The following is a 25612-nucleotide window of genomic DNA, read 5'->3' as shown; positions in this document are numbered from 1 at the left end:
TCACCCTCCCAAAGCTGCAGGGGAGATGCAGGGAAACGTTTTGTGTCCAGGAACACACAGGTGCAAAACTCAGGACATCTTTCTTGTGTAAAAACTTCCATAAGTTTATTGAACAGATCCAAACCAATTACCTATTTGGCCTGAATTCCACCGCCAAGTCTGCAAGCAAACCAATGGCAAATTGTAGGAGCAGGAATTACATCCCCATGAGAGAAACCAGAATAAAAAGTGACTTACAGTTCTTCCTTTTTTTTTCTTTAAAATTACATATGGATGCATCATTAATAGGGAGCGAGAATAGAACTTCATGTTTAAATTATACTTGAAGTTTCCAGTAACTGCAGAAAAGCAATCACGGAGGCAAAGGCGAGTGATGGCTGGAGCCCCTCTAACGTTGCTCTGGGGAAGGCATCTCTTCACGACCTCCAGAAATGCCACACTCAAACATGGGAGGCACAGCTGCCAGGAATACAGATTTTAGCCTCTGGGCTGCTTTCAGCACCTCGTTTACATTTTCAAATCCGCACATGAACAGAATCTACAGAATCTCATTTACAAGCAAACCCGGCAAGCGATGGAGGCAGAGCTGCCGCATCACCTCCTTCGGATTACAGACCTGAGCAGGCGAGGGCAAAGCCTCTCCCCAGAAGCAATGAGCACCATGAGGCGCAGCTCCTCCGAGCCACGGCAATGGATGCAACTCCCAATAAAAAGGGGTTACACATCCCACCGAGCGAGCAGAGGCCAGTTGCCACGCCGTGCATATTGATTACACCGCCAGTTAAGCACCCTGCCTGAAACATCTGCCCAAAACACGGATATTCAACAGGAACATATCCACAAACACAAGGGCACAGCGTTGAATCTCAATACAAGGAGCCGTGCGACACTTTGGTATATAGCTGTCACCTAATTCCTTCCGAACCAGGTGCTTTTCCCACTGCGCAGACTGCCCGCGGCAGACTTTTATGCATGAACTAGCATGAACAACAAAACAGTTCTTGACAGAAGTAGCCCTCGGATAGAAGGACAGAGAAGCCAGAGAAGCTTGAAGATCTACTTTGTTTTCTCAAAGGAATGCGACAGACCCAGGGACCTTTTGTTAGAGCAAGTTTATGCCAACAGCACTGGGCACAACCCCTCATGACATTGCACTGACTTAAATCAAACCTCAGGACCCTCCTGGATCCTTGGCACCCACTGTTGGCCCCAAACCTCCTCTCTCCCCAGGACATGGTCCCCAGTTAAGCGCTAACATGGCACACAAACAAGACCCTTTCCCAAAAGGTATAAAAGGAAAGTGAGCCGACTTGAAATATTTTGCCACATGGGTTTTGTGCCATTTGGCCCTACTTTCCAAAGTCAATCACCCAGATGGAGTAACTGTCCCCAGGTTCTGGACATAACTCTTTCTCCTTAGGAAACCAACCAAGATTTTTGTCCAATGTTGTCCAGAAACAACTCTCCCCCCACACAGTGGCAGGGCAGCAATATTTGTACCATGACTTTTGCTGACCCAACAGACCAGAGGAGCCCTTTTGGGTCCTATCACCAAATCCCAGCAGCTACAGGGTGCCTGTCGACCTCATATGCCAGTAGGTGTTTTCTTCTCCCACCATCCAGCTCCACCATAAATAAAAGCATGATTTACTGACAGTTTGGAGCTGGCATGTGACGGCACCATTCCCTCTGCGGACAGACTAAACTTTTGTGGGCAAATAAACTTAAAAGCACATTCTTGGGTCTTCTTTAATGTCTCACTCAATCCTTTAATGGTGTTTATTTCCTTCTCTGAAACCGAGACATGCAATTGTGCTGAGGAAGTTGGTCAAGAGTTACGGCGCCTCATTAATACCAGCTACAATGCCATAAATACCCACAATTATATAGGCAATTACTGCTCTATATAATTAGGTCAGAGATACTTTTGCATCCCTGTCAGTTGCTCACCTTTGACACCACAGCGACTCAGGGATAACCTACTTAACCTGGAGGTCAAGGGGAGAAATAGGCTTCTAATATTAAACAACCATATCTTCATAAAACTTTGTTTTATAACAAAATATCTTATTAAACACAACTTTTTCTATGCGCATGTATGTATATATCATATAGAAGTGTTGGCTTAAGGGTTCTGCTATAAGGCAGCGAATGCCTTTCTCTGCCCAAATGGAAAGTCTTCAGTAAAGCTCTTGCTTATAAAAGCATCATCTTATATCACACTGCCGCCACCTCCCTGCTTTTTTGTTTTACGCGTACTACAGCTCCGCAGCTGCACACCTCGACCTCTCCGCTACTTACGGCACATCTTGCTCCGTTTCACAGAATCGCAGAATGGTTTGGGTTGGAAGGGACCTCAAAGCCCATCCAGTCCCACCCCCTGCCATGGGCAGGGACACCTCCCACTGGATCAGGGGCTCCAAGCCCCATCCAACCTGGCCTGGAACCCCTCCAGGGATGGGGCAGCCACCACTGCTCTGGGCACCCTGGGCCAGGGCCTCCCCACCCTCACAGCAAAACATTTCTCCCTAAGATCTCAATCTCCCCTCTTTCAGCTGAAAACCATTGCCCCTCATCCTATCCCTGCACCCCCTGATCCAGAGCCCCTCCCCAGCTTTCCTGAAGCCCCTTTCCGTACTGGGGTCTGCTCTAAGGTCTCCCTGGAGCCTTCTCTTCTCCAGGCTGAACAGCCTCAACTCTCCCAGCCTGTCCTCGTATGAGAAGTTCTCCAGCCCTTAGATCATCTCCGTGGCCTCCTCTGGACTCGCTCCAACAGATCCACGTCTTTCCTGTTCTGAGGACTCCAGAACTAAACACAGGGCTCCAGGTGAGGTCTTATGAGAGTGGAGCAGAGGGGCAGAATCCCCTCCCTCGCCCTCTGGTCCCACAGCTTTGGATGCAGCCCAGGACACGGGTGGTTTCTGGGCTGTGAGTGCACACTGCTGTCTCATGTTGTGCTCCTCATCCCCCAGCACCCCAAGTCCTTCTTCTCAGGACTGCTCTCAATTCATTCTCCGCCCAGTGTGTAATTGTGCTTGCGATTGCCCCAGCCCAGGCGCAGGACCTTGCACTTGGCCTTGTTTAACTTCATGAGGTTTGCACAGTTCCACCTCTCCAGCCTGTTTCCTATTGCTCATCTCAGCGGGGCCAGGAGATTGACATTTTTGGCAGGGGGATGAAGCATAAATTATTAACCTGTCTTAAACCCTCCCATTTTTAATCTTAATTCTGGATGCAGAACCACTCCCCTCCAAATGATCTCCATATCCTGAACCTGAAGACTATCAGATAATACTCTATTCCCTCCCCATCCTACCCCACCCCACAATCTAGGTAAAATAAGAAGAGAAATACACAACTCCAAGCATATAAAAGGAGCTCGGTGATGTGGACAAAAGCCTCACAGGAAAGACAGTGCACATGGGGATAAGGGAGCACCTCAAAATGGAGGTCAGAAGTTCATGTGTAACCAGAGCTTGCACTGCACAGCTTCAAAAACTTTGATGCAGCTTCTTATAACTACGTAATCTGAAAAGTCTTCACCTCATCAGGGTGACGGAGGAAGAAGGGAGGACGCAGGGAAGTGAAACAAGATCTAAAGGGAGGAGGGTTCCATCACACAAGAAAACGAATCTGCTCTGCAGTAGAAAATAGGGGGTAATTTAAGCAGCGATGCCTACGAGGTGCGTGTAGGGGGGGAAGCCGATATAGATAGTGAAAACCTGCTTTACAATAAACATGAGTCTAGTTGCTTTGTTACTCATCTTCTAGAAAGTGATCCAAGCCAACACAGCCTCCCAGTTTGGACCCTAAGCTGGGACCCCACAGCCAGGGGTCCCAGGGAAAGTGCTAGGTTTCATTTCTGGTGCAACAGCAACAAACACAAACACAAACTTCACTCTTGCTCTCTCCCAGGAGAGTGATTTGAGTCCTTCCAATTTCTGTACAAGGTGGTTCAGGGGTAAGTGCATACCGGGGGATCTCTTCGGCATAGCGGGGGACGAATCACGGCCAATGGGGGACTCTGTTCTTCAACCCCTTTGTGACCTGCTACTCTAAAAGCCCTTCCAACGCAACGGTCATCCACCACCTGCCAAAATTCACTCCGCAACGCACTCGACAAGGATCCCTTTGCCTCCAGAGTGCCAGTGCCACAGGTTGCAGATGCTGCATCAGAGGAGTAAAGAAATCAACACTTTTCCTAACGGTGTGGATATAGAGCGTGCGTTTTGAAAATAAATAGTTTCTTTCTAATAAAGTCTCTTCCTTTCCCCCATTTCGTGCACTCACACAAACCAAACCAGCGGAGTGAAGTGGATGCACTAAGTACCTGAGCTCTGCATCAAGCGCAATACTGGTTTAGATCTTTTCTGTGAACTCGAGCGCAACAAAAGGTTGAGACAGCACCCAGCTGCAAAAAAAATACATCAGTGAGCTCGAGCCACAGTCAGATAGCTAGACAGGCCAAAGGGTGCTCCGGTGGAGCCAAAACCCCCCAAATTTAGGAAAAAACATGTCAAATTCTGCACCAAGCTGTCTGCTCCCTATGGACCCTAGCGTTCTTTAGCTTAAACAACTGACCATTCATGCCAAATCACGAGTATACCGGAGCATCGAAGAAAACATCAAGGTATTGCACACACTGAAACACATGCAGTGAAGTCAATTGTCACCTCAAGGTCACCTGCAGTGGATGGCGGGCATGGTTCTCAGATCAGGGCACGTCCTTTGGGCTAGAAATTACCTGCTATCGAAACACAACCAAACCTCAACCAACCGACCAAAATAAAAGCCTTGCAAAAACTCCTTAATGCATGTGTGTGGGTGTGTGGGGGCATACGTGCACATGTGTGCACTCACAAGGTCAAAAGAGGCTATTTCATCCTGGGCTCCACATAAATTTTATCTCCATCCCGAATGCCATAAGAATGCAGTGCTCGCGAGCTGTATTTCATCTCCTCAGGACCAAAAGGAGCTTCCTGGTCCAAGTAGAAGAGCAGCATGTTGCTTGTTGACAACTGCACTACAGTTTTTAATTGCTTCTTCAGTTCTGCCACAGTCTGATCGAGACGGATCGACATCTCTTCCACCTTATCCTGGAAGTGAACCTCCACCTTCACACTGCTCTGTGGCCGAAGATCCACAACTGCCAAGGGCTCCAGCTTGCCATACTTTGTGACCAGCTCGTGATACCTGAAAAATGAAACAAGTCCAGAGTTAGAGCACGGTTGCTCGTATGGCCAAGGCACGTTTTGCAAGTTGGTTATGGTTTCGCGTTGTGACACCACCTCTCTTTAGCTGCAGTCATCCAAGGATGCTACAGGGCTGCAAAGCACAAACAACTGCACAGAGAGCACAGTGACTGAATTACAAGAGGGCAAGCGCGGATTCCAAGAAGTGATTCACCTAAAACCCAGAACTCTAATGCGACATCCCTGGAGGTGTTCAAGCCCAGGATGGATGAGGCTTTGATCACCCTGATCCAGTGGGATGTGTCGCTGCCCATGGCAGGGGGTGGAACTGAATGGGCTTTAAGGTCCCTTCCAACCCAAACCATTCTATGATTCTATGAACTCTTTGAGAAGAGCTAAAACCAGGGCCTACACAGCAGTGAACTGTCCTCATCCTCCATGTCAGTGACTGGCTGCCATACGGCTCTTCCGAAACATCTCACAGTTTAACCAGCACTTCGCTCAAGGCTCTCACGAGGAAAGGATATTGCCAAGCTAGCATCCAAAGGTCCTAAGCGCATGTCTCACTCCATCCAAGTCTCCTCCCCAGCAGCGCCTAAAGAAAAACTCCAGCTTCCTTCTCCATTTGCTGCCAAATCTCTCACACTTTGGGGAGATCAATGTTCCCCACATGAGGCAACATTAACCTCAATTCTAGTCCGAGGACATCCATTAGGAATAAATCTGGATGGTGTGTGTCCTGTTTTCTCCCCTGCCAGCATCACACTCACAGAATGCACAGCATTTCTCAGGCCAGAAGCTGTAAGGGAGAAAATAAACCCAGAAAGCCCATCCACTCCAGTCATCTGGTCTCATGGTCCCCAAGCTGCTCTGCAGCACCGATGTGAACCAGTGGGCATCCAGCTAGGGAGGAGGCGTCATCCAGCCGAGGAAGGGGAAGTTCCCATCCACCTGAGAAATTCAAATTGACTGTTCTCAAAACAGCTTCCTGAACAGAACTGAGCTGCAAAGCTCTCTACTGGGCTTCTGTAATTCCAGAAACCTCAGCCGTGTCTATGGTGGAATTCGGAAGAAAGAGAGGACACTACAGTCACCAGACTGTACACCTCCTGCTCCAGGAGTGAAGTGATTTCAGTGGAGCAGGAGGCGTAGAGTCTTGTGAGTGGAGTATCCTCTCTTTCTTCCAAAACTACTTCACTAAAGAGTGCCAGAAGCAAGCTGGTGCTCACACAAAGGATAGGGCCCTCAGTCTAGCTTTCCAGCAACTGGGGCTTCACAGCCTCAATGATTTTCAGACATTCCTGCTGTTTTCCAAGAGGCCATTTAGGTCCCAAATGTTAACATCCCACTAAGCACGGGATCACTAAGATCACTGGATCAAGGTGAGCTGCTGCGTGGTTTGGAAGCTGACAACAAACGGGACTTCTGGCCAACTGATCCTTCACACCTGCTCTAAAATATGGGAATTTTACTAGTAGAGCCACACGCTACATCATGAATTTCTCTCCACATTCTCCTGCTGTCCTTCACAAGGTCCATCCTGGGGAGCCGTCCCCTGCAGTGGAAAGCTCACCCTCCCGCTGCCTTCGGCAGGTCTTGCTCTGATCAGACAAGGCTGTACCTCCTCTGCCGGGCTGGGAAAGAGGTGAAACGGCAACAAAATCCACACAATGTGATTGAAATGACAAAGACTGAGAGCTGCCGAGAAAAGGTAACATTTCAGAGGCTCTCCACTGTGCGCCGCAGAGAAAGCTCTTTTTGTTCCCAATCTGAGCCTGAGCTGAATGCGATCGGTGCTGTGTCACGGCCCCTGCTGAGAGATGATGGGACCTGGCAGGCCGGGTGACCCCAGGGAGTCCTGCTGAAGGCAGGAATGTTCCTGGAGAACAGCAGACCCTCTGTCTGCTGGGAAATGAGGTAAGGGCCACAACGCACTAGGATTTCCCCAGTCTCACGGACGAAAGGAGCCTTCCCCAGGGCAGAGCATCCAAAGGCAAGCTGTGCCCTGCTCTCACAGTCACCGGGGCGATAGGATCAGGTCGATTTACTTGGAAAAGCCATTAGTGCTGAGAGGAGACAACGCACTCCCCATATTTTACCCACTGGGCTACGGCCCCCAGTAAAGGTGAGTGCTAGCCAACAAGTCGCCGACGGGGAGGGTTTCTTTGCAGCACAGTTTCCTGTCTGTGGCACAGTTTCCACTGCAGACAAGAACAATTTCTCCCATGCCAAACAGAGGTGCTGCCAGGATCCATGCACTGAGGGAAACTGCAGTGAACAGGACTGATGGTGGGAAGAGTAGAAAGAGGGGGGCAAATTTCAAGCAAGCTGAGACAGAATTACCACGAGGGGGCTAAGATTACCCAAACGTGTCTGTAAATATGCAGGCAATGTTGTCCTAAATCTTCTCATGTTGAGGAAAGGCAGAACAAGCTTTCAGCTTGCTCCTTGTATGCCTGCAAAGAAAGTTTGGAGTCTGAACGACTGGCTTCCATCAAATCAATAAGGATGAAGGCACACATGGCTCTTTTGTACCCCGATAATAGGCACCCTGGAGACTTTTCTAATCACCCCTTGCAGCCTGGGAGACGCTGGCTGCCAGAGCAGAGGATGCTGCTGAACTGAGACTGGCTAACAGTGTCTCTGATGCTCTGCAGATAAACAGTGGACCAGACAAGCAGAGGCCTCATTAAAATCCCACAGACATAAAGACGTCACTCATGAAGACAGTGAATATTGGATTGTACGCTCAGTGCTCCTTTCTAACCCACAACATCCAGAGAGAGAAATTATTCTTTCTCTTTCCCTCCCTTTCCGATCCCTGGGAGCCACAGCCTGTGAAGACATGCAATGTGGGCGGGAGGGTGCTGTGAGAGTGTGCTGCTCACTCATCGCATGCTACACCTTGACGGTCTTGAGAGGGGCTCCTAACATTATGAAGTTTTCCGTGCCCAAGTGTGTGTTCTTGCTCCGCTTGAGGAAGCACTGCAATGCAGATGCCGTACCCCCAGCAACAACATGCGTCTGTCCTCATTAAGGTCTAATTACAAACCACTTTCGGAGAGACCTCACCAGATCTGGGAGCAATGAAAAGCGAGCTTCAGCAACAATCACACAGAAAATCCCTCTGCAAGGAATGCCAGGTTTCCCTTCCTACAAGGGTTCCAGGAACGGAAACCCAGCCCTTCAGCACCAGGGACACACTGAGGCACCTGCAGCTTGGTCAGAAAGCACTCTGTAGCGGCACACAAACCCTCCAGACAGAACAGCCCTCATCAGTACCTGCACAAGTCTCTTGGAAATGCTGCACAGATGAAGAGATTCAGACAAAGAGCCCATTGACCACACAAAGGGCAGTAACAGTGGTTGAAGTTAAGAAATCAGAGGGGGAGGTAATTTTCCTGTATGGTATCATGCATAAAGATAGCACGCTGGTCAAGACAAGCCCAGATTTCTTGGATGGGTGAGGTATTAGTAATTTCTTACACAGACTCCTACCCAGAAACCAACACTAGTTGTGTGTGGTACCGTGTGGGTGCACGCAGCCCAAAGTCCACATCCCAACTGCACCATTATGTGTGTTTAAAGCTACACCCCACCATGTCCTGGACACACAAGGCACCTGGCATCACAACACCCAGAGATGCAAGTCCAGTTGGAAAAGATTCAGTACCTGCCACATATTTATTTACCTTCCCTCTCATGTACACCTATTTATTTACTCGTCCTCTTGAGCTCGGGGCAGCACATCCTTTCCACCACGATCAAAGGGTACTTTAGTTCCCCTCCCAGTCTGCAACCAAATGCTTTTAGTGTGAGGGGCTGCCTTGCCTTCTGCTGGCTGGTTTTCCAGGGCAGCCCAAGCTCTGTTCATCAAAGGGTGGGATTCTGAGCAGCTGTAGGGCTTAGCTGACACACTATTCTCCCCTTCTTGAGCCACAAACACAGAGACATAGAACAGTTTCCTTAGAAATAAAATGTTATGGAAAATAATCCATTCTGGAAGCAGCACCATGAGCTCACAGTCCCCAACTCCCCTTCCTCTTCCCCTCCTCTGCATTCTCCACCTCTGCTCCGATCCCTTCCAATTTTTCTTTCAATTTTTCCGCTTCAAGGGCTTCTAAAATTACAAGCCAGAACTTGTCCTCCGAAAAAGGCACAAGAGGGATCACCAGCTGTCTTCTATCCCTGACTGCATTAGTACCCTTCGCCTCTGAGCTGACCCCAGTACGCCTTTAACAAATTCTATAATCGCTGTACGCTGTATTCATACAAAATGCCGTGTCCTCACTCCCCATGCCCTGACTGTACTGGCTTTCAAAAAACAAGAGGCATTTTACCCAAGAGTTAAGCTGGGGGAAACACTGACCAGCCAACATAAACACCAACCAGATTCCATTCGCACCTTTCTCATCTGTACCTGGCCATACCTTTGACTTTCTCTCCCTGTTTGTCCCTATCTCTGTCCGTTCCCCTCAACACACACTCCTGTCCTACCCCCTTCCTGTAAAGAGCTATGAAGCTTTGGTGTCTGGAAAGCGTAGGAGTTTTCTAGGGCAAACACGTAAACGCAGTGGCTTGATGCTCCATGATCCTTCCTCAGGCCATTAAGAAGTCGTAAGCAGATGCTGGCACAGAGAAGATACCAACCGAACAGCATCTGTCAAAGTTCATTAGTTTACCAAGATCAACGGATCATTGGGCATACTTTTTTGGCAAAGAAAAACCATCAAACTTGTGATTTGCAGGCCTGAAAGTGAGGGGACAGCTTCCCATTGCCAGACGCATTCCACACACCAGATGGTCAAGAGAATTAGACGCCCCAGCCTGGCACCAGAGAGCATGGTCTGAACTGGCTTTTGGGGACTTCCAGACACAGGTGGGTTATGAAGCCAGGCTTCAGGGAGGCTGGGAAGTGATGAAGATCGTGAACTGAACAGCCATGTTGTTTAATGGCACTTGACGCGGACACTTTAAGACCGATTTTGACTGAGAAGTGATCCTACAAGCCATCAGACAACACTCTAATCTAACAACACTAACTAAAACAGAATGAGGAAGTCAAGACAGGAGGAAGGCAAGGGATGGTTTATTTCATGGATCAGCTAGCCTGGGTTTCCCACGTAACATCACCTGTTCAGTCACCTTTCTTTCTGCCCCAGCTCTCCTTTTTGTGACAAAGAACTCATACCTGAATGGGACTTCTTCCTCTGGGAACTCCATGTAATATCGGATGAAGAATCGCTCCGAGTCCTCTCGCTCGCCATCGGCAACGATGCTTCCGTTGAGCTTGACAATAGATGGCAACCTGCATGCAGACACCAAGAAATACAGTCAGCGAGAAGAGAAACCCAGCAGGGAGTTACCACCAAAAAGCTACGTACCACAACATTAACACCAGCAGAATCCCACCAGGTAGCTCATGCCTCAGTCCCCTCAATCATGTGGTTTCTCCAAGCACCTTCAAAACTAAGCATTTTCCTTCTGCCACATATATGCAACAAGTGCACAGGCATGTATGAGACTCAAAATTCTCTACGAATAGAATCATAGGATGGTTCGGGATGGAATGGCCATTAAAGTCCATCCAGTTCCAACCCCCTGCCATAGGCAGGGCCACTTTCCACTAGATCAGGTTGCTCAAAGTCCCATCCGACCTGGCCTTGAACACCTTCAAATTCACCGAGACTGGGGAAGTTAGACTTCACATTTTCACTACTCCCACTTTCCCACACAACAAAAAAAGCTCAGATCTTTCAAGGCACAAAATCAATTCAGACCTTTTCAATTCACACAAAATCCCATGTCATAATAGCCTCTTCCTCCAATGACCCGCTCCCAGCCATTCACTGCCATGCAAGACTTCTGCCAAGTAGGATAAACAAGCAACAGACCTGGCTATTAGCAGCTTCCTGCGTTCCTCTGTGGTGTAGGACTGCAGCAAAGGGATTCCTAGCAATTTCACTTCCTCCAGCTTGGGAAAAGAATTTAACTTGTCAATGTCTTCCCAACAATGCAGACCTGCTCGGAAGAAAAGACTTGCTTAACGAAACACAGATAATATACCTCGGGAATCTGAGATAATTGGACACAGCCAAAGAACATAGGTGATGAGTGAGCATCAGTTGCTGTTTCTTTGAGAAGCTGGCTTTTTCCTCATGACGTGTCGCAAAAAAATCTCCTTCAGCTGCTTACAAGACAGAGTAGTTTGAATTCTCGCGTGCTGTTTTGCAAGTCTAGAAGGATGATCTCCACGGCTGATTAGGGAGTATAGTTTTTTATGGACCGTTCAGTCCTTGGCCTCACTGCCGAAGCCTGAGCAGCATCGGTTATGATGGCTGCGTCTATAAAGGGACGCTGTTGTAAGAAGTATTAAAGTCATCAGAACTCCTGTCATTCTAGGTGTCACTAAATAGCTGTCAAATAGCTTTACCTCACACACATGACCACCTAGGGTCTCATTTCTGCTCACAACCCAACGGTAAAACAGTTCCAGAAGCCATCCAGGCATTTAATGAAAAAGGCTTTAACTCTGTTTCACCCCCCTCAAGACCTGACACTCAGGATAACAAGGCAAGCAGAGAGGGTGAAACAAAGAAGCTGAGAATCGAGCTTTGATTACGTGTTGAGATCAACACTACTTATCCTGAAGTTTACCGCGATGCTTTTCTGATGACAGCTCCAGAAGCTTACGCTGGCAATGTGAGTTAGAGAACTGGTTTCTCCACATATTCCACAGCTTCACCCATACAGCACAAAAAAATGTGAAAAACCAGAAAAGTTATTGATTCAAACAAAATCAGGGGTCTGGTTTGAGCCAAGCCTGTCAGGAAATGCCAAGTTCAAGACCAAAGTGTGCCACAGCCATAACTCAGAAGGATGGGTTCTTCTCAGAGCCAAAACCGAACTCCTCTATGTATCAAAACATCGCGTGTGAGGTGGGCAGAGAATTTCCTTTCCCCATAGTGCTCAAAACACTTCTGTCAAGGTCACCTCTGCCTGAAGCCATTGTCTGGGTATCAGTATCAGTTGCATTTACATTGAGTGCAAGTTTGTGACAGGAGAACTCCTGGGGCTCAGCATCACCAAAGAGCGTCTGGTACCTCTCAGAATCACACTGCTCTGAAAGGGCCAAAAAGCTCCCGTAGCTGGGAGCAGCCTAGCGCAGAGAGACAACCGTCACTGAAGGAGAAAACTGCCAGTCACGTTCATCCTCTTGTGACCCTGTTGTGCTCTAACTTCACTAAAACCCATTATTTTCAGCTCACTGCCAATCTCCACTAAGCTAAAAAAGCCGGCAAAAAGACGCGCCAGTTAAGAGGCTTCATGAGAAAGAATTTTGGAGTGCAGCAGCTTTCCCTAAAAAAGAATGTTTAACATGCTCCTTGGCATTTCTATGTCTTTCAGCTCCCAAAGCATCAAAATGAAATAGAGAACCCAGAGTTCTTAAGTACCTGGCATCAAAATTGCAAAACTACTTACCACAGGAGCACTTACTCCTCAGTGAGACAGCGCTTTCAAATCCAGCTTAACAGGCTTTTCTTCCTCTAGTTAGCGTTAAGCTTTTATTATAGGGATTCCTTGATGCTTACATTGCAGAGCACATTAATAAAGTACCTTCTACCATGGCTAACACTTAAATATGTCTTGCACAGCATACAAAGCTGTAAAGAACAAAAGATGATGATGCATTAAGCACTCCTGCAGCAGAACTTCTCGGGTACGTGTCATCTCACAAACATGCCACAGCCCTCATGAGCTGCCCTGCAGCTCCCCTCTCTCTGAGCACAGGGTGCTCTTCTCGATATGCCAAATGCTGCTTCTCTTTCTGGAGCGCTGGCTGAAAGTTCTGTGGGGCTCAAGTGTAAAAGCAGCCTCGAGCACAACTTGTGGAGAGCTTCTAACTGAGTGCAGATGACAGACAGCTTCTGCTGGTGAACGATCGGCCCTTCCATGCCACATACCTACATGCACACTTATTTTATCCAAGATAAAACAGGGAATAAAAGGCAAATGGGATTCTTTCATCCCTTCTGCTATCATTTATTTATCCTCCTCCAGCCAGGAGCACCTGAGGCAGGGACAGGAAATACAGGGAAACTACTAACATAACAACCCTTTGCCAGCTCGTTCTGAATAACTGTCAGTCCACACTACTCCGATTCATCTTTTAGATCACAAATAACTACCCAAAGCAGAGCCCACAGAGATGGGCAAGTTGATTTCTTGCCTGTTTTCCTCTTCTAACGCTACATTCTTTGGGTCAATGCACTTCAGTACATCAGCTTGTGTGGCCCTGCATTAGCACCATTTGTAAACTGGACTTCAGCATGACAGGACTACATTGATAACAGCTTTTTGATTCTGCTGAGAAGCCAGGATAGGTTGGGAAAAAGGTTGCAGCACATTTTCATCTCTGCCACAGCAACTATCCGAAAAGCTTAGGCTCCTGCTCAGCACTTCTGCTTTTACTTGCCCTCTCTCTTTGTGCCCAGGAAGCAATGTTGACTGCAGGCTACTTACAGGCAAGCGTGTTCTTCACCTACCCAGGAGGAGCAACTCCAATCGACCGCTGGCACTGGCGCTGAGAACAAAAAGCATGCTGCTTCCAGGCTCTCACCTGACTTGTGCAAATTGATGGATCGCAAGTTGGGGAACAGCCTCGCTAGGGAATCTTCTGACTCTTCGATGGTCGTGAGGTTGTTGTTAGCCAGAATAAGTGTGTCCAGTGATGGAAACATAATTCCCAGTTTTCGAATTTCAGTCCAGTCTTGAAGATTATTGTCAGTTATGTGGAGTAATTTGAGAGACTGACAGCAAACCGGAGAACAAGACACTGTTTCATAGTCATTAAGGCACAGGAAGAGCTCCTCCAAGCTGCACAGGGGAAGAAAGATCACATCATCATCTCATATCGTCAGAAAAAGCTACCATCTTGGGTACAGCAACATGCACAGGTGATTTGAACACTATTTTCTGTAACAGCTCTTAATTTGATTTCAAACCTCGGTGTAGAGAAGCCCTCTGAGCCCTCCAAATGGAGTGCTTTAACTGCGTCTCCGCTCTCATCCCCTTAACTTCCTCCACAGATAGAAAACACCTCTAAGTGTTCCTTCCCACCACCTCCCTGCATTAATTGTGTAACAGATTGCTTGGGGTGGTGTTCCATATTTGCACCCAACAGGCCACCACCCCAACTCCAGTGGTGACCGTACCTGCTCTCAATGCTTAATAGAAAAGGTGTTTTTATACAAGATGGACGACCCTTCTTTCCCCACATTGCCAGTTCTCCCAAAGATTCCCACTAACGAAAGAACAAGTCCCACTAAGTTTTCAGATCACTAAACTAGTTTCCCTCATCCCAGGGAAGCACACATACACAGCTGTCATCTTCTCCGCTTACAAAGCTGTATGAGGAAGAATCTTTTATAAAAATGAAGCCACTGAGGACATTCGGCGAGCCAGAATGCCACTGCCAAGGTGGAACATGGCCAAGCCACAGAAATCAACACTTTGCACAGAAAAGCTTGATGAAATGTTACTTGACAAGTGGCCAGACCCTCGGACTTACATCCCATTCAAAAGCTATTAGTACAGGTATGCACTGCACCACTCATTGTGCAGTGACTCAGAGGAAAGCGTGCCTCTTCCTACGCTGTCAGGGTGATTATCCATCTCTGGGATTCATATTTGGACAAGAAGCCTCAGGCTTTTACGACAATGTAAAGCATTCACCTGGCCAGTTCCCAAGCTCCCAAAGAAAATAATTCCCTTTTTCTCCACCAATTACATTTGCACCCCTCTCATCCCTCACCATGAGGTTTGATAAGCCAGCGGTCAGCGCCCCTTTCTAAGCCCAATTCCCCATGCTTACTCTGGTAATTCCTGCAGGATTGTGTGGACTGTTTCCCAGGAAGCTTTGCTGTTGTTGAGCACAAGTTTGCGAACACCAGAGAAAGACCCAGCGCACCTTCTCTCTAAAACGGACAAACTGAGAGGGTTGGAACTCAAGTTTAGAAACTCCAAGTGGGGAACGTTGGACACAATTTTACTGACCTGAGTAGGGAGGGACAAAAAAAGAGAAAGAAAGAAATGCATATCAGGCAGTAATCGACCTCAGGCAATAATACCCTGTCTTCTAGAAGAGGGCCTTTTGGAATCACCACAAGCCAAAGAAATTATATAGGGGAAAAAATAAGGCTTCTGGATAAGCACCTGTAATTCATACTCCAGCTATTCACTGATCTTGATCGATTGGTTAATTGCTCATTCACCTCAACAGTTCATTTAATCACACTCTCTGAGCAGCTTGATAAGAGAAAGGCAGTCTCCCAGGCAAAGTCATAAAATCCACCTCAACGCTGGGCTGAAGCAGCAGCAGGTCACAGGAGCCGGCAGGCCGGACCCCTCCTTTAGCAGGGAGGCCACAGGCACGTCTCTCAGCCAATACTGACCACACACTCACATTGCTCCTCACCAGCACAGGCCTCCTCGTTTTGCCCAACATAAAGGACAGATCAGGGCTCACCGCGGACACACAATGAGTTTTTTTTCAATCCCACTGCTCTGAAAATAGCAGCTTTCTTACATTGGGTCTACATGTTCAGGTAACTTTCCTTGAGGCTATTCTCTCTTTTTGTGCACAGAGATGTGCACCAGAGGGCAAGGCAACAGAGAGGGAAAGAAGGAAGATCAAGAAAGAGAAAGAAAAGCCAGAGACGATGACTGTACAACTCAGGACGGAACAGATCGCGTGATCAGGGTGGGCGCTGACCCAGATACTGCCACCGAAGAGGTGGGAACGATGATCAATTCATAATCATGTAACAATGACTAAGTGAACAGAATCAAGGCAACATCAATTCATAACAAAGACATCATGTCAATTGAATTTTCCTCTTTGATGGGTAAATGATTCAGTGGGAAGCACTGTAAGGGAATAGCAACTTACAATGCCATCCACACACCAGTTACAGAGGTAAAACTGGGGACTTACGAGTTTAGCTTAAGAAATCAATACAAAACTATCAGACATACAAGGGAGTGTTCCAGCAGAACAATACTCATTATGTTTCTCAATGACCAGAATAATTCAATGCTACATGTCTTCTTAATCTGCGGGTGACACAAAAGTGGGAAAGGCTGCCCTCACATTGTGGAACAAGGCCAGAGGCCAAAGCACGGCCATCTGAAACCACTAAGATGGAAGTATAGCCCATGGACAGTCAAAGGACGAATGTTTGGGGAAAAAGACATTAATCCAGAAAAGAAATATGAGTGAGAAACACCCTGGCTAGAGAACTCCACTCCACAAAGCAGCTGGGATGGGAGGAGATAGGCAGACCACGACCACAGGTCAATAACAGGGCCAAGTTGCCAACAAAGCACAACTGTCTCACACAGAAATCTTGTGTGAGCTGGGACATTTCTGCAAACACTGCGCTCGCTACCTGTTTAAAGATAGAGGAGTTTGATGCAACAGAAACACATGATAACGTTTATGTTGCACATCCCGTTCTTTTCCACGTATTTCCAACTATAAGCAGTAGCATAAAAGCAGAGCATAAGCCAGAGAGGAATTGCTAACGACACTTGAACAGATTGCAATTGTTTTACTCATATCACATTGCATTTATCAAGCATATTCCATCCAAGCACTTCAGAGGATTTTACAATTGTGTTTAGCGTTAATTAATGAGGCCTCAGAAATATCCTTTGAGGTAAATGTTGTTAAACCTGTTTTGCAGATAGGGAAACGAAAGAGGAGAGAGAAGAAATACCTTGCCCAGCATCACAGAAACAGTGGCAAAACTCCCATTACTTGGACTTCCTCAGTTCTTACTCTGTTAAAAACTGCACTGCTCATTAACCTCTTGATGTTAGAAATGCCAGTCCTGGTGCTTTGCATGATAAAACGTACATATTTGTCATCCACAGGCCACAATCGTAAGTCATGAGGTAAATTAAGTGCCCAAATGGATCGAATTTATCACACTTATTGCTCAGTTGTTGTCAAAGTAAATAAGCATCAGCTTCAAAGATGAAGAAGAAGCCCCAAAACATGGAAATCTCTCTCCTTTAAATGAACAAAGTAGTCTTAAAACCTGCAATGTGTTCGCAGTCACAGTAATAGCCATCAGAGTGATTCAGAAAGACGCCAATTTTACCTCGTGCCAGTCTTCCAGTTTATTGTCAGAAAGATCTAGCTCTGACACATGAGCACAGAAAGCGGCGATTTCATTCTCATCCCCTGCGCAGGTTATGCCACAGCTGTTCAGCACCAGCACGCTCGGAAGGTTGAGGCGATCTGGAACAGGGAAAAACAAAAGCTGCCCTCTGGTCAGCACTGCCTTGCTGAGTTACAGAAGACAACAACAACCATAAACAAACATGATAGCCGGCAAAAGATCTGCCAGTAATTCCACCATTTACAGAGGTTTAAAGATCTCAGGATAAACATGGATTTTATAACAAGTGAAAGTGGAATGCCCCATCTCTGGAAGTGTTCAAGGACAGGTTGAATGGGCCTTGGGCAGCCTGATCCACTGGGAGGTGTCCCTGCTCATCGCAGGGGGGATGGAACTGGATGGGCTTTAAGGTCCCTTCCAACCCAAACTATTCTATGATTCTACAAGTGACCTTCATCAATCAAGAAGTCTTCATGGGTCTAAACACGAAGCACCACTCAGTATCAGCGCTTTTCAGTTACTATGTGTGTTTCTGTCCACACTACAGCGAGGATGGGCCACTCCTCCGTGGTTTACAGCATTTCTCCTACTATCAGTTCTTGCCAGAACTTGTGCTCTCCCCAGGCATCTGCTGCTGCAGAGAGGATACAGGACTAGATGGGCCCTTAGTTGCACAGTCAGGCTCCCTTATCCTCTTGTACTTAGTTCACTTGGCATTATTAACAGCGAGGATGTATTTAAACATCTCTTTTCTAAGCTTTCCCTTTTCAGTGATGTAAAACATTTCACTTTCTTACACCCTGGAAAGCCTTGTCTCTACTCTGCCTTTTACATTTCTGCTTCGGTTTTGCCCTTGTTCCTTCTCACACGGGTAAACCTTGCAGCTATCGCACAGGCAAGGATGTGGATCTCAATCACAGCCTGATTTGCTAAGACCAAAACCATTTCAACACAAGAAATCCACATTCAGACAAGCTATGCCATCAGCCTTACACTCTTTCACATACAACACATCTCTCCAAGCCCTGCTGCAATTTAACAAGCCTTTTCACAAAAAGGCAGCCCTGTTTCTCTCTCCTTGACAGCTACAGGACTAGAGAGGGATTGTAGCAGCAGAGAATTATCTGGAGTGATCCGAGTTTTCAAGTTTCCTGTCTCATTAGCATATTAGCATTCAGCTTCTTTGAAGGACAGTGTTGTACTCTGGGAATTAGACATGACATACTTGTAGGTCACATCTCGGTCACATACTTTAAAACACTCCCTCTTTTCAACATCCAAACAGCTCAGGTGAGGGGGTGGCCACACACAGGAGAGAGTTCATCAACTGAATATTCCATCATGACAACTTTCTGTTTGTGTTAATTTTGAGTGACATGCGGTACGCTTTATCCTCAAGTGAACTCAGGCCCTTTTTTCTCCTTCACCGAACTCAGTTACTGTAACCTTCATCCAGCTGATTTCCATGGCTATTTTCCCCCTTAGGGCTGGTTATGACACAAACTGACCTGATGGGAATTTAAACTGCTCTTACAGATCAAGATGGGCATGAGATTACATAAAAAAAAAGGAGCTATTCTGGTGGGATAAATGTGAATCTGTACAAATCAAGACATAATGCTCATACGTGAGCATGAGAGAAGACTAAAGGGCATCAGATGAACCCAAGTCAAAGAGCAGGAAAGAATGACACAGATTCCGCAGTCTAGAAGGCTCAAGGACATACACAAGCATCACAGTGCTTCAGACACACATCTGTCTGAAACCCCCTCGAGACAAGGTCAGAAGTAAAGGAGAGAGGGGATTTCTCCACTAGGTCAGCGTAAACGTGGTCAGAGAGTATTTGATGTCTTGAGAAGAGAGACAAAGTAAACCACAAATTCATTTGAATCACTAGATCAGCCGTGCTGGAGACTGAATGACTCGTTGAACCTAGGCTTGAAATATGGTCCCCTCCTGTTGGACTCCTGCACCTGCAGGCACTGATGCAAGATGCTGGCACCGCATGACACCACTAGCAGGGGGACCAGACTTGAATTTAGATCAAATGTTGTGCATTTGTTAAGCCATCTCTGTTGAAATATGCATTGCTGCAGCCACTAATAAATAATATCACTAGCCCGAAGAAAACAAGCTCCAGAGCCTGCCGAATCCTCAAAACTCAGCACTGCACAGGGCTTTATTTCCATCTTTCACTGACAGGATTCTCATTCTGTTTTGCTGGCAATGATAGTAGAAGGTGCTTTTTATTACAGCAACCAGTTCGGTCACTAAATCAGCTTTCCACCTTTGTTAGATTCTAGTCTCTCAGCTCTTCAGAAAAAAACATGTTATAATACATCATGATGTTTATTTTTCTGTTCAACTCAGGGAAATTCTTTCAACAGAAACAAGACCAACCAATAAAGCCATCTCCCCCAGAGCCCCACCGATGCTCAGACAGCCCAGAACCCTACCTTTCATAGGCGAACCCTGCGGAGTTGCTGGGACATGCACTCCCATGCCAGGTCCACGACGATATGGGAAGTTCTCGGGGCTGTATTTCTCACAAAGAACTTGCATGAAACTCCTTCCGCTGGGCTGGTCCATCTTGGACTTCTAGTTGACACAGAAAAAAACCAGAGCATATAAACAGTCAGTAACTAACGATCCCCTGCAGCAGTGGTCCCTGGGAATGCGGGACAGGAAGTGACAGGCTGTGCTCCTTCTGAAGTGCAAATTAGTCTCACAGGTCACATTGCAAACTCAAGGTTACAGATAAACACTACCTGAAAAGACACAAAAACCAAGCAGAGGGCCCCATAAACACAAATATGCTTTCAATCATGCCATTACAGGCCAAGTACAAGATCTCTGCGTGCTCTTCCAGGAGAGTTCCCAACATGCCCCAAGCTCCAAAAGGTGAGGTCTGTCCCTCACAAGAGGACTGCAAGATATTCATAGGGATTCTCAAACACAAGTCCATGGGAGCAAGAAGAAAGAGCAAAGAGCTGTTTAAGAGTAAGATATTGCTCAGAGAGGTGTTTTCATCCTGTAACTCCCCGTTTCTCTAACTCAGGACTTGAAAAAGGATCCATAGGTCCCTAAATGTTTATAAAGAAACACTGCTTAAAGCAGGTGATGGCTTGGTGTTGTTTTTTTTTTTTTTAATTAGGACAATGCCATAAACAGCCCAGAGCCTAACAGCCACCACCAGCAAAGTGTCCACCAGTCAGACCACGGGGTGGCACGGGAATACTCCAGTTTAACAGTAAAATCACTCAAGGTATGTCAGGGCTCTCACCTTCCCCGCCATCAGTAACTCATTTAAAGCAAGCTTTGCCCTCAGAAGGAGCGTCATCATTTCTCCTCTGACATCTGCAAAGAACTACAGTCCTTCCATCCTGCTGGCAAACTGAGGCTTCTGATTAGAACACAACCGCTGCGTTACGGAACGCTCTTGAGCACATGTGAGCACATCATTTGGCCAGTCCAGAATACAAGTTTTGCCAAGTTGTGCAGCTGCATAATGTATCTGGAAGATAAACACCTCCTTCCTATCTACGCGTGTCACAGAATGGAACAGCATAGGAAAACAGACTCGCCACATCGCAGGCTGCTGGCCTGCCTAGAAAGATACGGAATGTCAGCTGGAAGTGTGCTTAACACAAAGATACGATAACAGTCAGCGTTCTGCTGTACCCGAGGGGGAACGCAGCTGATCTGTCCCGCTTTCCTCCCCGCATTTGAAACTTGGTGTTCTGTGGTTTTCTGGGTAATAAAGGAGTCAAGCTAAACAGAAGCGCGTTGTTCCCAGGTTTCAGTGGTCTTGTACTCCAAAGCAGAGCCTGCTACCAGGCACATACATGGACAAGAGATCCACACCCACCCGTGCTAGCAAAACAAGGTATGAACTTGCAGGAACCAGCTGCAGAATACAATTAGCCATAGAATAGAATTTCACCAAGTGCTGTGTAATTACGTTTCCAGTACACCAGCAAAGCCCAGCTCACACAGATAGGGACATCCCGCACAGAAACCTGCACCTTCAGGGCTCCTGGTGGGAATCCATCCTTGTGAGTTCACGGTGGGCCCACATGTACATTGGAAACCACGATGCTAACAAATACCTGCTGCCATAAACTTTCTTTTGTATATATTACAGGCAAGGACAGATATAAAAACCTGAATAAAAGCGATTTAACTACGCTTTAGGTTCCCTTCGCTGAGAAGCACCTGTTTAACCAGTTCTACTTCTTCACAAATGGACTACCTACAACATCTCCATCAAAAAGAACTTTGCTATAATGAGAAGCAAGTTGCCTGAAGCTTGTTATAATTATTATATTCTATATAAAATTTATGTGTCACAAACAGGGACTTAAAGGATTAGTCTTATTTAAATAAATCCCCACACCTTTTTCAGCTCCCAACAACTTGGTTGATTCATACCTCAGACTTAACTTTACATCACTAGTATATCCAGAATAAAAAAAGAAGTCCTCAAATCCAAGTTTGCGTTAGGAACAAGGCACTTAGTTTTATGCTAAAACATTCTGCATGCTACAGGAATAGTTTGCTTTAGGCTGAAAGGCCTCGTTCCGGAGTGGATTTGGAGCTCAGTACTGTAGGGCAGACAGATCCTCCCTTCTACATGCATGCTCAGACCTCATAGCCTGGAAATTCAGGAACTCCCTCATGCATAAAGTTTCCTGACCTTCGCCTTGCTTTGCTACCAGCTCTGTTCCTGAGCAAACATCAGCTAGAAATTCCACATTAAAAAGTCACCTTAACATCACACTAGAGGGAAAAAAATGGTCTTTTCAGCTGTAGGAGAGCAGCCCGTGTCTGAGAAAAAAAAACCCATGACATTAATATGAAACAACTTTGCATCACAAACATTTTCTTTCTCAAGCTCTACTTTTGCATGCCAATGCCATTGCCAGATGACAAAAATGTCAGGGAGTGGGCAGTCACCTCTTCCTTTCTCATCAGCCTTCACATTCTCAGTAATCATTTGCCATGCACGTGCCTTCTCTGAATCACCACAACCACCGGGGAGCAAGGACTAACAGAATATGCAAAGAAAGCTGACACATTTCAAGTGAATGCTGCCAGTACAAGGGCAGGATGGGATGACTTGCAAGCTGCAAGCCGCTGTCCTCTGACAGCCCAGGGAACAATTCATGTCCTAAAATAACCTTGGGTTTTCTAAATGACAGCATTGATTGCCAAAGACGTGCTCAGATATGCATGCTCCATCCCAGGAGGTGTTCAAGGCCAGGCCGGATGGGGCTTTGAGCAGCCTGGTCTGGTGGGAGGTGTCCCTGCCCATAGCAGGGGGTGGGCTGGATGGGCTTTAAAGGTCCCTTCCAACCCAAACCAATCCATGGTTCTATAAAGATGTCAATTAAGTCTTTGCTGTCCTTATTTCATGGTTGTGGCCCCAGTGACACAGGACATGGCAAGCAACTGCAAAGAAGAGCACAACCCTGACTTGAGATCCAAGGGAAACCCATCACACTGTGGCAGCCGGTGAGTGAAGGGAATGGAGATCACTAACAATGACATGGAAATATTCCCATTCCTGTGCCATAATCCTATGAGGAGAACAAGAGGCCCTTCAGCAGAACTACATCCTTAATGACATTCTAAAGAGTCCTAGTGCCAGCTCCTAGCCCATCACACACTAAATGCACTTTGACATGTTTGTACACATGAAAAACAAAGCCTGAGGAACAGATACAACAGAGCAACAACCTGTCTAAAAGAAGCTGGCGCATGCTTTTGCTAAAATGAGATTCAGAGAAAGTATTTTTGAAGTGGTCTTGAGAGATAGGGAAAGGAGTGCTGTCAGGGTGGACAAACTGACCTCCATGGCATCGGGGGAGCCACCCAAGCACATGAAATGCTGTCGGGGCCTTCATGAGCGCAAGCAGAAAGATTAGCTCACCTACCACGGCACCCCACTCACTGCTGGAAGCCGTCAACGCTCATGGCACAGACCATGTCGAGAAGGTGGGACACTGCAGGAGAGGCACCAGCTGTGTCCCTGGGCATGGACTCCGGCCACCGAGCCAGCAATGCCTGCAGGGGCTGCTGGAAAGTCCAGCTCCATGGGGAGCCCCATGGCCACTCCCTGTCCGTGCTGCTGGGCTGTGACAGCTCAGGGTCCTCAGCCCCAGATTTCCATACCGAGCACTGCAGCCTCTGCTCGCCTCCAGCACAGGGGGAGACGCACCCTGGCTGCTGTCAGAGGGGCTGGACCCCAGGGAGCAGGGGACAACAGGGAGCAGTGCGGGGGAGTGAGGGGCACAGGGGGAGAGCAGGGGACCACAGGGGACTCCAAGGGACAGCAGAGACAATAAGGGACAGGAGGGGTTGTTAAGGAAAATGGATAATCCCAGGGAACAGTGGGGAATATCAGGGGACAGTGAAGGCCAGGAAGGGGCACAAGGGGACAGTGGGGAAGAGCGGGAGACCCCAGCGGAATCTAAAAGACAGCAGAGGACAATGGGTGACCCCAGGGGACACTGGGAGACAGTGGGGGGTACAGGGGGATGCCAGGAGACAGCAGCCAAGGGCAAAGGACAGCAGGGGATGACAGGGGACAAAGGGGAACCCCGAGGGGCACAGAGGGACCGCGGGGGACCCTGAGGGACACCAGGGGATCCCGAGAGACAGCAGAGGACAGCTGGGGACGGCGAGGGACAAGGAGTGACCCCAGGGGACAAGGAGGGACAGCAGAAGAGAGCACAAGGCGCAAGGTGTGAGCGGGGGAGCCCGAGGGACAGCGGGGGACCCCAGTGGGCAACGGGGGACCGCGAGGGACAACAGGGGACCCCAGGGGCACAGCGGCCTCCCCAAGCCGCGCACCGAGGAGGCCCGTACCGGCCAGACAGACAGCCGGACAGCAGGCCGGACACACGGCAGGACAGACGGACAGACAGCCCCTCCCGCGCCCCCCGGCCCCGCTCACCCCGGCCCGCGGCCCCGGCCCGCTCCGACCCGGAAGGGAAGCTGCGCCTAAACATCACGTGACATACAACCCCTCCGATCACGTGACTGAGGGGGACGCCGTTGCCGTGGAGACGAGGGGACGCTCTCTCGCGGCCTGGGCTGCCCGCGGCCGCTTCTGACGTAACTCGGCCTCATCCGTGACGTCACGCGCGATGCTGAGGTGGCCGAAGCCTCGGGGTGATGGGGAGGAGGCTACGAGGATGATCCCAGGGCTGGAGCAGCTCCCACACAGGCTGGAGAAGAGAAGGGGGATCTATAGCGACCTTCCAGTACCTGAAGGGGCTCCAGGAGGGCTGGGGAGGGGCTGTTCGTAAAGGCGGTGGTGACAGGACGAGGGGCCATGGGGATAAACTGCAGAGGGGCAGATTTAGAGCAGACATTAAGGAGGAATTTCTCCACGATGAGAGTGTCACCACTCTCATCCTGGTCTTCCCTGGGCCAGGTTGCCCAGGGAAGTTGTGGCTGCCCCATCCCTGGAGGGGTTCAAGGCCAGGTTGGATGGTCCTTGAGCAGCCTGATCCAGTGGGAGGTGTCCCTGCCCATGGCCGAGAGTTGGAACTGTATGATTTTAAGGCCCCTTCCAACCCAAACTATTCGAATATTCTGTGGTTCTATGAAACAAGCCATGGGGCGAGAGGAAACAGCCCGAAGTTGTGCCGGGGGGGGGGGGTGGGTGGGGTGAGAGGGAGTGGATATTGAGGAATTGACATGGAAAACTTCGTCTCACACTGGAAGAGGCTGCTGAGGGCAGGGGTGGAGGCACCAAGGGATGGTTTGGGTTCTAAGGGATCTCAAAGCCCATCCTATTCCACCCCCTACCTGCCTGTCCTCAAACAGAAGGTGCTCCAGCCCTCTGATCATCTCCATGGCCTCCTCTGGGCCACTACTGGAGGGGGCTAAAAGAGATGTAACTGTGGTGCTCAGGGACTTGGTTTAGCAGTGGAGTTTGCAGTGTGAAGTTTACCATTGGACTCAATGATCTTAAAGGTCTTTCCCAACATGAATGATTCTGTGATTCTGACCCAGAGTGGACCAGCGCCCTGGACACCTGCCAGAGGGGCAGGAAGGGGTGCCTGGGCTACACAACTGGCTATAAAAATCACAAATCAATCAGTGTCGTGTGTTCTTGACACGTAACAGCAGCTGGCCTGCATCGACTGTGCCCCTTTGCCTGGCCATTCTTTTCCAGTCTGCCTCTTTTTCTCACCCAACAGTGGCACCTTCTTTCCTGCA

At 48.1% G+C, this 25612-nt stretch overlaps 1 protein-coding gene across 1 annotated transcript; it reads right to left on the bottom strand.

Moving 5' to 3' along the window:
- Positions 1–146: 146 nt before the first annotated feature.
- On the bottom strand, positions 147–24443 carry TBCEL (tubulin folding cofactor E like). Its single transcript, XM_009569882.2, has 8 exons — positions 24339–24443; positions 19837–19978; positions 17360–17499; positions 15067–15248; positions 13813–14069; positions 11087–11213; positions 10384–10500; positions 147–5193 (listed from the first exon to the last, which is right to left on the bottom strand). Exons 2-8 carry the CDS (start codon positions 19967–19969, stop codon positions 4875–4877), a joined length of 1275 nt encoding a protein of 424 aa, XP_009568177.2. The 5' UTR covers positions 19970–19978; positions 24339–24443; the 3' UTR covers positions 147–4874.
- Positions 24444–25612: the final 1169 nt, after the last annotated feature.

The sequence above is a fragment of the Cuculus canorus genome, chromosome 23 (assembly GCF_017976375.1).
Source record: "Cuculus canorus isolate bCucCan1 chromosome 23, bCucCan1.pri, whole genome shotgun sequence".
Classification (NCBI taxonomy): Eukaryota; Metazoa; Chordata; class Aves; order Cuculiformes; family Cuculidae; genus Cuculus; species Cuculus canorus.
Note: the sequence above shows the minus strand (reverse complement) of the source record. Positions and strands in the feature narration are given on the sequence as shown.

Bases quoted from the DNA above. Each gene is read 5' to 3' on its own strand.
- TBCEL (XM_009569882.2), bottom strand. From the start codon at position 19,969: ATGGACCAGCCCAGCGGAAGGAGTTTCATGCAAGTTCTTTGTGAGAAA. The intron at 15,249-17,359 runs GTAAAATTGGCG...CTCCCTACTCAG, and splicing joins AACTGGAAGACTGGCACGAG to GTCAGTAAAATTGTGTCCAA. The intron at 11,214-13,812 runs GTGAGAGCCTGG...TCTTCCGAGCAG, and splicing joins CATCAATTTGCACAAGTCAG to GTCTGCATTGTTGGGAAGAC.